At 35.5% G+C, this 16,807-nt stretch overlaps 1 protein-coding gene across 2 annotated transcripts in view; it reads right to left on the bottom strand.

Moving 5' to 3' along the window:
• The window catches only part of LOC143235356 (uncharacterized), a 44,760-nt gene that overhangs the window by 15,770 nt on the left and 12,183 nt on the right, over positions 1–16,807 (bottom strand). For both annotated transcript variants that reach the window (XM_076473438.1, XM_076473439.1), the window contains one exon: positions 1,129–1,235. In XM_076473438.1, the coding sequence (XP_076329553.1) occupies positions 1,129–1,235 (107 nt within the window). The remainder of the gene's footprint in view (positions 1–1,128; positions 1,236–16,807) is intronic.

The raw sequence follows: 16,807 nt of genomic DNA, 5'->3' as shown, positions 1-16,807 counted from the left end.
TCAGTTTCTCAACAGTAGGCTTAACCTGTTCAACGTCGTAGACGAGATAACTCATCCAAGCTGATTGGTAACATAGTGCCACGAACGAGTTGATTCCTTCACAATAATACCTACCTTCAACGCTAGATGTCAGCACCATACGTGCATTTGACCTACTTACAAATTGTTTCACTTTTGATCCAAAATGGCGTCACGAAAAAAGTTACAAAATGAAGAAGCATTAGAGTTGTATTGTAGCAGCTGAAATACTTGGCAGTCAACAGGTTAAACAGATCCACCAAAATACCCAGAAGTGAAGGTAACCACTGTTTATGGGATTATCTTTAAGTATGGGGATTTTACGCATGGTACTGTTGACTAGTTTTAAAATAAATCTTACTTTTATACTGGTCAAGAAAGCTCATAATTTAATTCAACTCTGAATCTCACAAGATTTTATCATACTTGCAGAAAGCCAAAGTGAGAAAAACCAGCATTTTCAGGATATCAGTTATCTACTCTTTCAGTTACCAATATTGGCATCATTAGAAGTGTGGACAGCCTTATTCAAAAATTGACACTGCCTGTAATGTGAATGGCCTTGGCCTTCCAAGGCCTAATAGCAGTGACTATTCAAAATATAAACATAAATAGATTCCTGAAAGAGAATCTGAATACTTAACTGTTAACCTTTTTCTTAAAGTTAAGGTTTCCAACTTCCTTCTTTGAAAAGATTCTCCCAAAGTTAAATATTAAGACCACAAGGACTGTTTTTACTGTCCATCTCCTACACCAACAACAGACTAAAATCACCTATGTCTTATGTGAAAAAAAATTTATCACAAGAACTATATTATACGAGTTAACTCTTTCTCTGCAAAGATTCAATCAGGTTTAAATTTATACAAACAAAAATTATTTATTTTTAGAAAATAAGGAAGTGGAAATACCTATTTCTCACCATCATATCTATATTCAATTTGCTTAAGCCTTATATTGGAAAGAATTATCTCCATATAAGTGCAAATAGGGAAAAAAAATATCTATTACTTGATCCTTTAACTCAACTCAGATCCAATTTAGCAAAGTATTACACATTAAAGGATCATCTTTACATGTCTGCAAAACAGAGGAATGTCTGTTACTCACCCCTTATCTCAGGCCAGATCCAATTTACCCAAGTTTTGTACAGAAATGCTGCCAATGTAGAAAGAGCCAACAGTGAGTAGAAATGTGCACTATAAGAAACAATCAACCTAAAAAATATAAAAAGATAGCATAAACTTTATCTGATATGTTACTGCTCCTGACAAAAAAATGTAAACAATAATATAATTACACCAAAATTCATTTATGTATTAACATTAACTCAGTCCTGAATCATCTCATCACAGTAATCTTAGGGAAAAAACAACTTTTAACACTTATGTTAATCATTTATTTACATTAACATATTTATTTTCCAGTTTTAAAAAAAAAAGTCACTTGCTCTCAATAGAAGAAAAAAACAAATTCATAAAACATAATTAATCACGCTAACACAAGTTGTTTTTTTTCCCAGTACACTAGTGAATAATTAATTAATTAATTGTAATTCTATAGCCATTCTGTTCCCTCATTCATTGTAACTGAACAGTATCCGAGATAAAGTTAAATTAAATAATAAAAAATACACAATATTTATTGGTATTAATAACTTAGGTTTTTAAGAAGTACCCACTTCTAAACAGTTAGAAGTTACAAAACAGCTACTTGTGGGACAACAGATTTATTTCCATACAGTATTTCATTTCTAATAGCACAATATGATTGTAGCTTTGTATCTTAAATGTTGTACGTGATCATGTATCACTGTCATAAAGGAAACAGTGTACAGAAATAAACCTATTCTCCCATAAGTAGCAGTTTCAAGACTTAGATATGGGGCTGAGTTCCTCCTGAGAATATTGTAAGTGTATAATGGTGTATAAACCATACTTTACTGTGCATTAGATCAACATGTGTGTTTTTAATCTTTTATCTGCATACAAGTGTCATTCAACTTTGCTAAATAAATTACTTGATTTGCATCTGAAAACTTAGTTGAACAGATTTAAATTATTTTCTAAATATTATAACTACAATGTGCTGTTTAGAAAAATCCACTTAATTATAGCTTACATAATAATTTAAAACCCATATCTGAAGCATTTAAAAATTTGGAAGCACGGGTTTTCCTTCTTTATGACTTCTAACATTTTCCATGCAACAAAATCAAAGAAAAGTACATCTGTGTGAATGTTTCATGATATTGTGCCAACATATTATTTATTAAACAATTTACAGTGACACGTAGAAGTAAGGAACAAGAAGTAATTGATGTTAGTCACATTTTCAAAAAATCTACACAATCACAAAGAATACATGTTACTGCTGAGACTGATCCTCTTTAAATTTATGGGATCTGACTGTCACTCTTAAAGAACATCTATGGCCCAACAGTGCAAAGGACATTTTTTTATTGTGGCAATGGGTTGCAAACCATGAATCATTGGATTCATAAATGGGGCACCCTTTCCACCAGACCACATCATGCCTGCTATTACTGCATACAGTTTGGGTTTTTTTTCTTTTGGCAATTCAAAACCCATGCTCAGTGTGTTGGAGGTGTGTCAGTCATTTAAAACACCATCATCCTTACGAGGACCTTGATCTCATGACAAACAGTCCTCTTCAGTAACTTCCTTCATGAACCAGAGAAGTCCTCAGTAGATACCAAGGGTGCTAGTCCAAAAACTAACTTTACCTTCCCGTATTTCTTTGGAAAAATTGTAGTGTGACAGAGAAATAAAATGTTAATAATAACAACCAGACTGAACAAAAGTTTATTTTTCTGATACACAAATGGTTTGTAATATCTCATCCACAGTAATTTATAAATGGGGCACTTACACCGTATAAAAAATAAATATATTAACATTTTTACTTCCGCTATCGATGGTAGACGGAGATTATGTTTCCATCCCTGTGTGTGTGTGTGTGTGTGTGTGTGTGCACGAGCTTGTCAGCAAGATTTCTAGATGGAAAACGTCTGAAAGAATTTGTACGAAAATTGGTAAACATGTCGACTATGACACAACTTGGAAGTGGTTAGTACTTGGAGGGTCAAGATAAAAATAAAGGTTACCAAACAAAAAACAATCTGTTAACATGGGAACCCATTTTTCACAATTTTTTTCTACAACTCAATCAAAAATGACCAGATTATGATGAAAATTGATGGACATATGTAGAATATCATTGTCATGCCAAACGTGGTCAGCATTAATTGATAACAACGGACATACGCACACGTGTTTTCGTATTTTTTAGGAGACGAATATGATGTGTGTGTGTGTGTGTGTGTGTTTTCTTATAGCAGCAAAGTCACATCGGGCTATCTGCTAAGTCCACCGAGCCGAGTATGAATGCTCTGTACCGAGTTATCTCTCTAGTTTGAAAATAATTTAAGACTCCTGTAACATCGACAAAAGAAAGACACAAAAAGAAAAGCACCTAAAAGTTTAAAAATACTATATTTCAACACTGATGCATGATCGCAATGTATACTTTTCAGAACGTCTCAGTCAACGTACTCAGGCTGAGAAGTTTATCGTTTGGTCACGACTTGGCTTAACACGCCAGGTTTCTCTGAAAAGCACGCAACAATTGGCATGTTGCCAACTGCGGATTTCACTTGTAATTTATATATCATGAAATGTCGTTATTCTTGCATTTAATTTTGAAATTCAACACAGAATAGAAAATTTGGATAACCTTATGTTTTATTTTTCTTCTTTTATAGTATAATTTGACGACAAACAAAATTATTCCAACGTTTTGGTACATATTAGTTTAAAATTAAAAAAGTTAATTTCCATACTAAAATAGCGACGACGACACCGTATATTTTGTTTGCGCAAAGGTAGGTGAACATTTCGTCATCGTCCGAAAGGATGGGAGAGATAAACCACCTTATCAAAGTGTATTTCAGATTATCCTTATCTAAATATCAGACTAGTAATAATAATACTATATGTGCAAGTTATGAAGAAACACACTATAAGAAAATAAGTACTGAATTTCACACAAAGCTACACGAGGGCTATCTGCACTAGGCCTTCCCTTATTTAGCACTGAAAGACTAGTGGGAAGGCAACTAGTCATCACTACCCACTGTCAACTCTAGGGCTACTCTTTTTGCCAACGAAAAGTGGAACTGACTGTCACTTGTAACGCCCCCCAGCTGAAAGGACGAGAATGTTTGATGTGACGGTGATTTGAACCTGTGACCCCCAGATTGCGAGGCAAGCGACCTTACGGTTAGACACCAATGATGACAAAGTCGAAAGTTTTCTTAACTTCGATATAAACCTATTAGTTATACTTTTATCGGTACATTTACCCTAACCACCTGGCCATGCTGGGACGCTACAATTTAATAGTGGGCTTTAACACGTCACTCTTACAGCGTACCTATGCCCCAAATGTGCATAACGTAATTTTTTATCAGAAGTCGTCTAATTTTAGATCCACAGTCCAGAATGCTAACAACTTCAGTTCACAGAAATAATTATATTCAGTTTAGATGCATATATTGCTGGGTAGCTTAGTACATGGTTTTATGATTATATTTCTCGCTCAACATTAAACATTGTGCCTAAATTTAGTTACCTATTTGTCTTTAGCAAGATGCAAGAGATTCACGACTTGCTAACGAAAAACACGTGCTCCACAGTTAAGCCTGAGCGTGCGTCATAAGAGTAACAGTCAAATTCCACTATCAAATTTAAAAAAATATTATCTCAGAAGTTAGTGGTGTGTGTATTTGACCAGCTTTTCTCATTGTTGTCTTAGTACAAAGTTAGTCTTTGGAATATCGTATATGTCCACCACAAGGAATCTAACCCCAGATTTTAGCGTTATAACTTCTTAAATTTACCGCAGACACACCAAATAAACGTCAACAAGTTGCCTTATCTCTGTTCTATCAGTTTATAATTAGGAACTTCTATTACAACTAGCTCTTACGTAGTTTTCTGCTTGAATAACACTACGTAACACAAATTTTGTTCTCGGATAGTATGTGTTATTTCTTAATTGCTTATGTTGTAAAAATACAGAAAATGGCCATTATTCCCTTTCAAACTTGCTTTTGTGACCTGGATAATAAAATTTAGAAATTAACCTATTTTCTATGTAAAAACGGACAAATTTGCACATTTTCATTAACATAAGGTCTGAATAAAACAACATATGAATCAAGACGTACATGTATTTAAAGTTATACAAAAATGAACAAAAATGTTTAGAAGTGAGTAGCTTTTCGAGATTTGCGACTGTAATGTAAGTCACTTTCACGTATCAGTCTCCAAATATAGTCTCGGTATTCGACTTTGTTAGACCAAGATCTCTGATCAAGTCATTGAGGTCACTTTGGTTGGCGTAGTATGGGTTTCTGCACCTCTGAAATTGTAATCTGGATCCTCAACGTCTACCTCCTCTTCTGATTTGCTGCCCTCTTCTGAGGATGGCTGCTTTCTCTCTGGTGGAGTGGATACAGGGAGCTCAGGGCAGTGTGGCACGGGGGCGATGGATGATTGTAGGTCCGGATACATGATAGCAGATGCATTCTTGCCAGCCCGACGTTTGGAAGGGTCCAACATGCAGAAGCAGCAATTGCTTGAGTGGTCAGTGGGTTCATGCCAAATTCTTGTAATAGCGAACTTCATGGCTCTCTTTTCCCCTCTGTATCATCCTGCAAAAGATCAAAATAAAATTATTATGAAGAATAAATTTATTTCATCCACAACTAATGTTTAAGAGATTCATGCAAAATATTTATATGTGATATTTTTCTATACTATTAAAACAAAAAAATTAAAATATATTTAAAATTTAAAAAATCTAAAAATTGTATAATATAAAATCTTACTAATCAAGCAAGTAAAAATTGTCCGTCTTACCTTCTAGAGTATTTTTGCAGTGTTCCCAGGTAAAATGAGGTGCCCCCAGGGTTTGTCTTGATCTCCGACAGACATGCCGAAATATGCCTTGTTGGCTTCACACATTTTAACAGATGTTGTCACAGAGTACTTTTTCTCTCTCATCTTGATAAATTGGTCACATGCATAGCATAATGCGTCTGGAGAATGCTTGCGCCTTCTTGATGCCATCTCTGATAAAATCAGATTGGTCTATGTGTTCACTTAGGCAGCTAGAACTAAATTACTACGGAAAGTTCTAGAAAATTCTAAAACGTTCTTGAAAGTTCTCGTAAGTTCTACAACATTCTAGAAAATTCTTGTAAGTTCAAGAAAATTCTCTATCAGCTACTCTACCTGGAATATTCTGGGAAATGGGTAAATTTGAAAACTGCATTAGCCAGGTCACAAAAGCAAAGTTTGAAGAGATAAATTGGTCTTTTCCATTTACTTTAGGCATAAACAATTGGGAAATAACACTTTCTGCCCAGGTGCAAGAAAAAGTAAAAATTTTGTTATACAGTTTAATACCAGATATTGAGAGAAATAAAGCAATTCTCATAACTGTATTGTACAATATTAACAAATAAAGAAAATATTTCAACTTACTCTCTCAAAAATATTACTGTGCCCAATATACATCAAATCTCAATAGCTGGTCAGTACATCGGAGCATTTCCTAAACATTCCTGTTGTACTTATTACCTTTAAATTGGTCCAGAGTTTAACCCACTATAAATATATAAAATCTGGCATTTTTGTATTTAAAACAACAAAAAACTCGTTCACATAAAATCGTGCGTTATTATATTCTAATAACAGTATACACGAAGATTATTTTACATCGTGTTTAAGAGATAATATTTTAAAGTTGGGCTTCTAAAGAAGACCAGCCCGAGCTTTCGAAATTATACTCGTTACGCCAACATTTCTAAACGTTGCTTTAAATAGATGTTTGGTTCTCTTTACGAGCGTGATGCACTGAGATGTGTTGCAAACGGACAAAAAAAAATAGATAGAAGGAGCAGCAGCCACTATTGAATAACACGATTTACTGACAACTCCTGTGTTCTTCTTGACATTCAAGGAAACTGACTCTTTAAAATAACTAGTAGACCTCACGGTTCCTCCCACGTTTTACATATTTGTACGATTAATTACAAGTCGGTTAATCATTATTTGTCGACGTCGCCTTCTTTTGATCACCTTAAGGATTGTTTGTTTTGTTTGTTTTTGAATTTCGCACAAAGCTACTCGAGGGCTATCTGTGCTAGCCGTCCCTAATTTAGCAGTGTAAGACTAGAGAGAAGGCAGCTAGTCATCACCACCCACCGCCAACTCTTGGGCTACTCTTTTACCAACGAATAGTGGGATTGACCGTCACATTATAACGCCCCCACGGCTGAAAAGGCGAGCATGTTTGGCGCGACGGGGATTCGAACCCGCAACCCTCAGATTACGAGTCGTACGCCTTAACACGCTTGGCCATGCCGGGCCCACCTTAAGGATGGGTTACTTTTAACAGCACAATGTCTTATCTAACTAACGGGTTCGAAAGTTTTAATTTATCTCATATGTAATAGGTTAACCAGAACACCACATATTCTTAGAGTTTATCATCACAGGTAACTGAATATTGAGTACAGTCAAGGTAACTGAATATTGAGTACAATCAAACTGACAACCGGGAAATAACAAGAATATGCACATTTTTCCCATTATGCCTTATCATCTTGGAGGAAAATAATAATAATACAAACTTTTTGAAAATTTTAAAAGGAATTTTATTTACGGTATGAGTATCATTAGAATATCGAAACTTGTACTATGTTACATACACGTGGATTAAAAAACTGTACTATGTTACATACACGTGGATTAAAAAACTGTACTATGTTACATACACGTGGATTAAAAAACTGTACTATGTTACATACACGTGGATTAAAAAACTGTACTATGTTACATACACGTGGATTAAAAACTGTACTATGTTACATACACGTGGATTAAAAACTGTACTATGTTACATACACGTGGATTAAAAAACTGTACTATGTTACATACACGTGGATTAAAAAACTGTACTATGTTACATACACGTGGATTAAAAAACTGTACTATGTTACATACACGCGGATTAAAAAACTGTACTATGTTACATACACGCGGATTAAAAACTGTACTATGTTACACACACGCGGATTAAAAAACTGTACTATGTTACATACACGTGGATTAAAAAACTGTACTATGTTACATACACGCGGATTAAAAAACGAGCCGATATTTCAAGCCTCTACATTCTTCTTGTTAGCCGTTCTTATGTTAAGCCTAACCTCATTCTCAGCCATTCGTTCACACGGTTTACAAAATTCATTTAACAATTTCTTTGTCACTACTAACGAATCTTCAGACCTTGAACTCTACATAATATTACAGAAACTATCGTCACAGCTTAAAACCGCCCGACTCTTAACGCTTTCCACAAACCTCTTTACACCTAAGATTATTCTAGTTTACAAAGCAAAACACAACTGTTTTGCGATATATTTACACTATTCTTTTTGTTGTATCCTTCCGTTTACCACATTACTTAATAATTAATTAATTAGTGATAAATGATAGCGAAGTTAACATCTCTATAACACTATTTTGAGATTTCACTGAAAATGATGTGTATGTTCTCAAAATTCAAATACTGTAAATGTTCACTCAACCGTCTTCTTCTTCACCATCATTCTGTTTCCCACATCATTAATCCATTGCTAATCTATTCAGACCTAGTGGATAAATATGTTTATATTTCATATATCCTCAGTAATATTTGGTACACTTACGGTGAATGAGCCATGATGAATCCATTTACTAATCTATTCAGACCTAATGGATAAATATGTTTATATTTCATATATCCTCAGTAATATTTGGTAAACTTACGGTGAATGAGAAAAACAATATAAAACAACAGTGAGGTAAAATTCTGTAGAACGAAGTGATGGAACACGTCAGGAAAATTTCTATTTTAATACGCGATAGTTCTCTGATGAGCATTCTTTTCTCACGAATTAACGTTAACAAGTATTACTGTGATTAATAAATTTTGTCAAGTAACTATTAATGGGCCTGACATGGCCTAGCGCGTCAGGCGTGCGACTCGTAATCCGAGGGTCGCGGGTTCGCGCCAAACATGCTCGCCCTCCCAGCCGTGGGTGCGTTATAATGTTACAGTCAATCCCACTATTCGTTGGTAAAAGAGTAGCCCAAGAGTTGGTGGTGGGTGATGACTAGCTGCCTTCCCTCTGGTCTTACAGTGCTAAATTAGGGACGGCTAGCACAGATAGCCCTCGAGTAGCTTTGTGCGAAATTCCGAACACAAACAAACAAACAATTAATGACGTCATCAATATGAAGAGAAGAGACGAATAAATATATTCACCACAAAAATAGTCACACGTGTATTTAATTCAGTTGAGCTCGACAAAAAAAAATCCTAAAGACCAAAATATCATATATTTATCTTTATATTACAAAAAACTCGCAAAGTTAATTAAACTGATTACATCGTTGTCAGCGTTAGCAGCTTGTGCGATCTTAAATTAATGGTCACTTCCTGAGATGCTTCTTATTATTGAAGACAAATTACTAAATTATTTATCTATGATTGGTAACGAGTGATTGAAAAATAAGTAAATAATAACAAATATCTGTATAAAAAGTTAATAATTACCCTTAGATTATCATATAATTAGGTTTAGTTTGAATTTCACGCAAAGCTACACGAGAGCTATCTGCCGCTGCCATCCCTAATTTAGCAGTAACATACCAGAGGGAAGGCAGCTGGTTAGATATTCTATTGTGTTTTCCCCTCTAATGCTTTATTTTATCTTAGAGCAAAGCGACATTAGGCTATCTGTTGTGTGTCATTATGGAGACTCGAACCTGAGTTTAGCGTTATATGTCTGTAGACTATAACGGATTTACTGTTATACATTTATTTTAATATCTGCGTTTGTTTCATCTTGGTGTATGTGACGTGTTGGATGTGTAATGCGCAAGTCCCGCTTATTCTCTAAATTTGCAGAAGATTTTCGAGAGCAAGAATTATTTTGTTTGTTTGTTTTTGAATTTCGCACAAAGATACTCGAGGGCTATCGGTGCTAGCCGTCCCTAATTTAGCAGTGTAATACTAGAGGGAAGGCAACTAGTCATCACCACCCACCGCCAACTCTTGGGCTACTCTTTTACCAACGAAGAGTGGGATTAACCGTCACATTATAACGTCTCCACGGCTAGGAGGGCGAGCATGTTTGGCGCGACTCGGGATGCGAACCCGAGACCCTCAGATTACGAGTCGCACGCCTTACGCGCTTGGCCATGCCGGGCCGAGCAAGAATTAAAAATAAAGGTTTTGCGAAAACACTTGCATGTCTTTAAATATTGTTGATTGTTCGTCTAATTGGTATAAAAGCTGGTTGGTTGGTTTAGTGTTTTATAGCACAAAGCAGCTACGCTATCTGTGCCAAACGTCCGGTAAAAAGGTAAAAATAAAGTAAATGTAGGAAAATACATAAAAGGAAATGAAGGTAAAACAAGGTATAAAAGCTAGCCGAGAGATAGTAATGGAATAGTTGGTCTGCTACAGTCAGTACACTATAAGCCTCGGAAGCTGTAATTGTGATGATCGTTTACTAATTGGAAAACTACAGATATATGTCCACGAACGTTTATAGATTTCGAACATTACAAACTTCAGTGAATTATCTTCTGATGCTAATATTTCAAGGAGGGCATTAAATATCTTCATTGGTAAAAAGTCAGGTTAGAAGCGGTGTGAGGCCAGCCAAGAAAAGACAGCTAGCTAGCTGATGCGAGGTGTTACAATATCAACTCAGAATTAATTTGTTCATCGTAGACCTGGACTGTTGATAAAATACTCAGTTCTAGACCAGATAGAAGACTCAGTATTGGTTGTAAGTGTATGAAACTCTTCTATATAAACCAGTATTTGAAATAACTATTTGTAATAACCGTTATTATAAATAGTATTGTTGTTTATATATCAAAATATATTTGTGTTAAAAAATAAAATTGTGTGTATCAAACTTGTTGGTAAATGTCGTATTCTTGACATATAGAAATTCAATTAACTTATATATTAAGATTTCCGGCTATTTGAGATAATAATATGCAACGTACGAAACAAAATAAGTTGGAGACTCGTCCGAAATAAATTGCAATACGCAAAAAGACTTACGCTGCCCACCGGTGGATTTATGGAACAGACCTCTAAAGTTATACAACAGGGCATAATTCAAGATAGCCCTGCAGTATCAGAAGTAAAACTATCTTAATTACACACATAAGTTTTATTGATTATTTTATCTGGATTTTCGTACTTTCAAGTTGAATGACACCTTAAGTGACACATGCACTAAACGGACAGGAAAGGAATTCACTCACCCTTAAAAAATCACGTATGTCCACTTTTAATTTACAACTGTTCCCCACAAGGAAAATGATCAAGTCAGCAGAATTCGCCGCCCACAAGGCTATTCTTAACCAAATGGTCTGAATGAAAATCAGAGATGTTGAAACCTTTCAACTGAAAGGCACGTTTAGCGTCATAACAAAATTCGAGTCTTGGGCCTTTCGATTTAAAGAACTATACAACACGAGGGATGTTTTTGTTGTTGCTTTTTCTTCTTCAAACAAACCGTTCGGCACAGCTAATATTGTGTGAAGTCCTCATTAAAATACCAAAACACAGAGAATTAACACCTTTAACGAGGACAAGATTGCAAAATACGTCGGCTTTTCAGCAACTACAGTGAAGTAACATCGAACAGATCCAAAGCAACCCAGTTCTGTAACATCAGACAACGTTGGTGTCGGAGAAGAAAACTCCGTTGCAAAAACCCAGTTCTGTAACATCAGACAACGTTGGTGTCGGAGAAAAAAACTCCGTTGCAAAAACCCAGTACTGTAACATCAGACAACGTTGGTGTCGGAGAAGAAAACTTCGTTGCAAAAACCCAGTTCTGTAACATCAGACAACGTTGGTGTCGGAGAAGAAAACTTCGTTGCAAAAACCCAGTACTGTAACATCAGACAACGTTGGTGTCGGAAAAGAAAACTCCGTTGCAAAAACCTAGTTCTATAACATCAGACAACGTTGGTGTCGGGGAAGGAAACTCCGTTGCAAAAACGGAAAGTTTCAAGAACGCTACAGGAGCGTTGCGTTTGGGAAGGACTAGCATCAAGAAAGTCCTCACTGAACAAGAAAAATACAGCAATGAAAGTAGATTTTGTAAAATAACATGTATCCAGAAGATGCTCTGGACAGACATGTATAATTCTGAGCTGTTCAACTGTTATGTATGTTCGTTGAAGAGTCTGAGAGAGATTGATTTAGTTTGTTTTGAATTTCGCGCAAAGCTACACGAGGGCTATTTGCGTTAACCGTTCCTTATTTAGCAGTGTAAGACTAGAGGGAAAGCAGCTAGTCATCACCACCCACTGCCAACTCTTGAGCTAATCATTTACCAACGAATAGTGGGACTGACTGTCACGTTATAACGCCCCACGGCTGAGAGGGCGAACTTGTTTAGTGTGACGGGGATTCTAACCCGCAACCCTCAGATTGCGAGTCGAACGCCTTAACCACCTGGTCATGCCGGGGCCAGCATGAGAGAGAGATTGTAGAAGTATACTATGACAATAGTCAAACATGCAGGAGATTAGCTATGTGGTGGTTTGGGGTACAGTATCTATGAATACCTTGGCCATCTTCAAAGCTGACAGAATCACAAGATATACATAAATGCCACAGTATATCAGTACAACACACTATACCTTCTGGAAACAAGTCGTTTAGGCAAAATTTACATTTCAAGAAGATGGTGACCCTAAAAATACTTCCAAGAGATGTAGAACTATTTAGTGAAACAGAAAAGGTCAAGAGAATCTCCTGTGAATGTAATGTCCGTCACAAAGTCCAGACCTCAATTCCACAGAACTAGTCTGGGACTTCTGAGCTCCATGATTGACAAAAGTACCAACTATACTAAAGAAAGCCTCTGGACAATGCTTCAAGAGAAAGAAATAAAATTATACCAAATCTTTGAGAGGATACAAAGACACGATACCCAAAATGGAGTAGTAATACTGATACAAAAGACGGCTACACTAAACAGTAACTTTAAAACATTTTGGGACATTACTTGTGTACTAATTGTTCAATAGTTTGCTGTAAGATCAAATTACAACGGTCAAGTTAATTTATATAGGAAATAAAGAACTATTTTGTGTGTAACACTCATAAAATAACGAGTGTATAGGTGTTCTAATAAATTTACAAACAGCTGCACACATACGTATACACAAACATCACATGTACGTAGAAATATACACCACAAACACAGTATTTGGTCAACTGTTTCTTTCATCAGACTTTGAAAAATTATCAATTTTTAAACGTCCAATTTACATTAATGGCACATCAGATATGGCACTAATTCATTGAATCAATCTAAAAAAAAACGGTTTCATATATACAGAATGTTGCCCTTTCAAGCCTTAAAGACAGAGTGACATCCTTGAAAAAGTATCTATCATTCTCTTATGCCAATTCCCTGATGGAATTGGAGTAAGTTTACAGATTTACGACGCTAAAATTTGGTATTCGAATCCCCACGGTGGACATAGCAGATATTCCAACGTGGCTTTGCTCTAACACAAACAACCAAATATTTAGGTCAGCTATACATCAAAGAAAACAAGTATTTAAAACTACTCATCAGTGCCTAAATCTGAGTAACGTGTTTAATATTTTTCTTATAATATGTTAATTAGCACAAAGTTCTAATTATGACCTTAGATAAACCTGATCAACGTACAGATACTCTTAGTTCAAACCATTCTTCAAACTAACCCTCTAGTTATAATATCCAAACCTTGGAATCGACCTTCTATTACGTACAGCTATCGAGTGATACATTAATATTTACATAAACTATTTAGCCTGTAAGTAACTAGATCACGAATTTTCTATATAAAGGAATTACTTATACGTAAAAACTCACGTAACTCTTGACCACCGAACAAATATTCCTTGCAAAATCGCATATTATACGTGAATCAATTTGGAAAGTAAGGTAAAAATTCGATCAATATTTTCTTCCATTGAAAGCGATTTATTTATAAACGTTCAAACGTTTGTTTACTTCACATTTGTCTCACCACATTTCAAACGTTTGTTTACTTCACATTTGTCTCACCACATTTCAAACGTTTGATTACTTCACATTTGTCTCACTACATTTCAAACGTTTGATTACTTCACATTTGTCTCACTACATTTCAAACGTTTGATTACTTCACATTTGTCTCACTACATTTCAAACGTTTGATTACTTCACATTTGTCTCACTACATTTCAAACGTTTGTTTACTTCACATTTGTCTCACTACATTTCAAACGTTTGTTTACTTCACATTTGTCTCACTACATTTCAAACGTTTGATTACTTCACATTTGTCTCACTACATTTCAAACGTTTGATTACTTCACATTTGTCTCACTACATTTCAAACGTTTGATTACTTCACATTTGTCTCACCACATTTCTACCTTGGTTTATTTATAAACTTTCAAACGTTTGATTACTTCACATTTGTCTCACTACATTTCAAACGTTTGTTTACTTCACATTTGTCTCACCACATTTCTACCTTGGTTTATTTATAAACTTTCAAACGTTTGATTACTTCACATTTGTCTCACTACATTTCAAACGTTTGTTTACTTCACATTTGTCTCACCACATTTCTACCTTGGTTTATTTATAAACTTTTAAACGTTTGATTACTTCACATTTGTCTCACTACATTTCTACCTTGGTTTATTTATAAACTTTCAAACGTTTGCTTACTTCACATTTGTCTCACTACATTTCAAACGTTTGATTACTTCACATTTGTCTCACCACATTTCTACCTTGGTTTATTTATAAACTTTTAAACGTTTGATTACTTCACATTTGTCTCACTACATTTCTACCTTTTTTTTTTTTTTGTAATAGTAATTTATGAATAGATAACAATTTGCGTTTCTATGCATATATTTTCCTTTATTCAGAAAAACCTAAGATGTAATTCATTTTATTTGAATTTCGCGCAAAGCTACTCGAGGACTATCTGCGCTAGCCGTCCCTAATTTAACGTGTAAGACAAGAGGGAAGGCAGCTAGCCATCACCACCAATCGCCTACTGTTGGGCTACTATTTTACCAACGAATAATGGGATTCACTGTCACTTTGTAACGCTCCTACGGCTGAAATGGGAGAGCATGTTTGGTGTGATGGGAATTCGAACTCACGACCGGTATATTGCGAGTCGTGTGCCTACTATCCATCAAGCCATGAGAAGCCTATGAAAAACAAGACTAAAAAAACAGGCTATCCGTGCTCTGTTTACCGCAGGGAATCGAGCACTAATCTTAGGTTTACATCTATAAACTTACTGTTAACCCACAAGGGGACCAGATAGCATCAACTTAATTTTTACCTTTCAACAAATGCAGTCTGATGAGTTAAAAGAATAAACATAGTTCATGATAAGGATGTTAATAACATGTCACTGTATTTGTAATATATAATTATGATACAGTTTTAACTTTATATTTGTGTGTCACATTTCTTATACAACTATAACAGATTAACGCAGGTACACACACACACATATGTATCTATAGTGTTGAAACTGCTTCTATCATTGGGAAGGTTATTTTTAATTATTTGGTAAAAAATCAAGCAAAGTCTTTTCCACTTAACTATAACAAAATAATTTTATTTCTTCGACTATAATTCAAAAGTTTTAAAGGCTAACTGATTTACGAGTCAAGTGCCTTAACCATCTGGCCATGCCGGGCCACTTTTTGTTTGTTTGTTTGTTAGCTACTGAGTCTTTCAGTGTTATTAACTGATTACCAAGTTAACTCTCGTTTCGAATCCCCGTTACACCAAACATGCTCACCCTTTCAACTGTTGAGGCGTTATAATGTGACGTTCAATCCCACTACTCGTTAATAAAAGAGTAACCCAAGAGTTGGCGGTGGGTGGTGATGACTAGCTGCCTTCCCTCTAGTCTTACACTGCTAAATTAGGGACAGCTAGCGCAGATAGCCCTTGTGTAGCTTTGCCCGAAATTCAAAAACAAACAAACAACTCACTAACCAACTAATCAACTCGTATATTAACTGGCTCACCGAATAACAACGACCCAATAATTTTTAGAAAATTCGAGACGTCACGTCATGTCAACTCTAAATTTTTAGATGTCACACTGCATCCTAAAAACATTCTCTATTGAACAATACGAAACATCTAAATTAAAAATAATAAAAAATACAGCTTATAACACTGCCCCTTCCTTGATTGTAGGCGCAAATAGCCCAGTTGCTTTGCGCCATAAAACACCTAACCAATCCTAGATTGTAAAACCCTTAAACAATCACAATACACTAAACTCAAACTTTCATTCCTCTTCGTTAACGAGAAGACGACCTAAGGAGGTCGAAACGTTGTTCTCTACTTGAGAATGCATTAAAATTCCATAATTAGCATCAAAGCACTTATTTATAATTAACAAAAATCACTATTCATAAAAAGACGTTACAATTGTCAGGTCCCCCGCTAGTACAGCGGTAAGTCTACGGATTTACAACGCTACCATCAGGGGTTCGATTCCCCTCGGTGGGCTCAGCAGATAGCCCACTGTGGCTTTGCTATAAGAAAGAACATACACACACACACAGACAATTGTCA

The sequence above is a fragment of the Tachypleus tridentatus genome, chromosome 12 (genome assembly GCF_004210375.1).
Source record: "Tachypleus tridentatus isolate NWPU-2018 chromosome 12, ASM421037v1, whole genome shotgun sequence".
Lineage (NCBI taxonomy): Eukaryota > Metazoa > Arthropoda > Merostomata > Xiphosura > Limulidae > Tachypleus > Tachypleus tridentatus.
The sequence above is the reverse complement of the archived record's forward strand: the minus strand, read 5'-3'. Positions and strand labels throughout refer to the sequence as shown.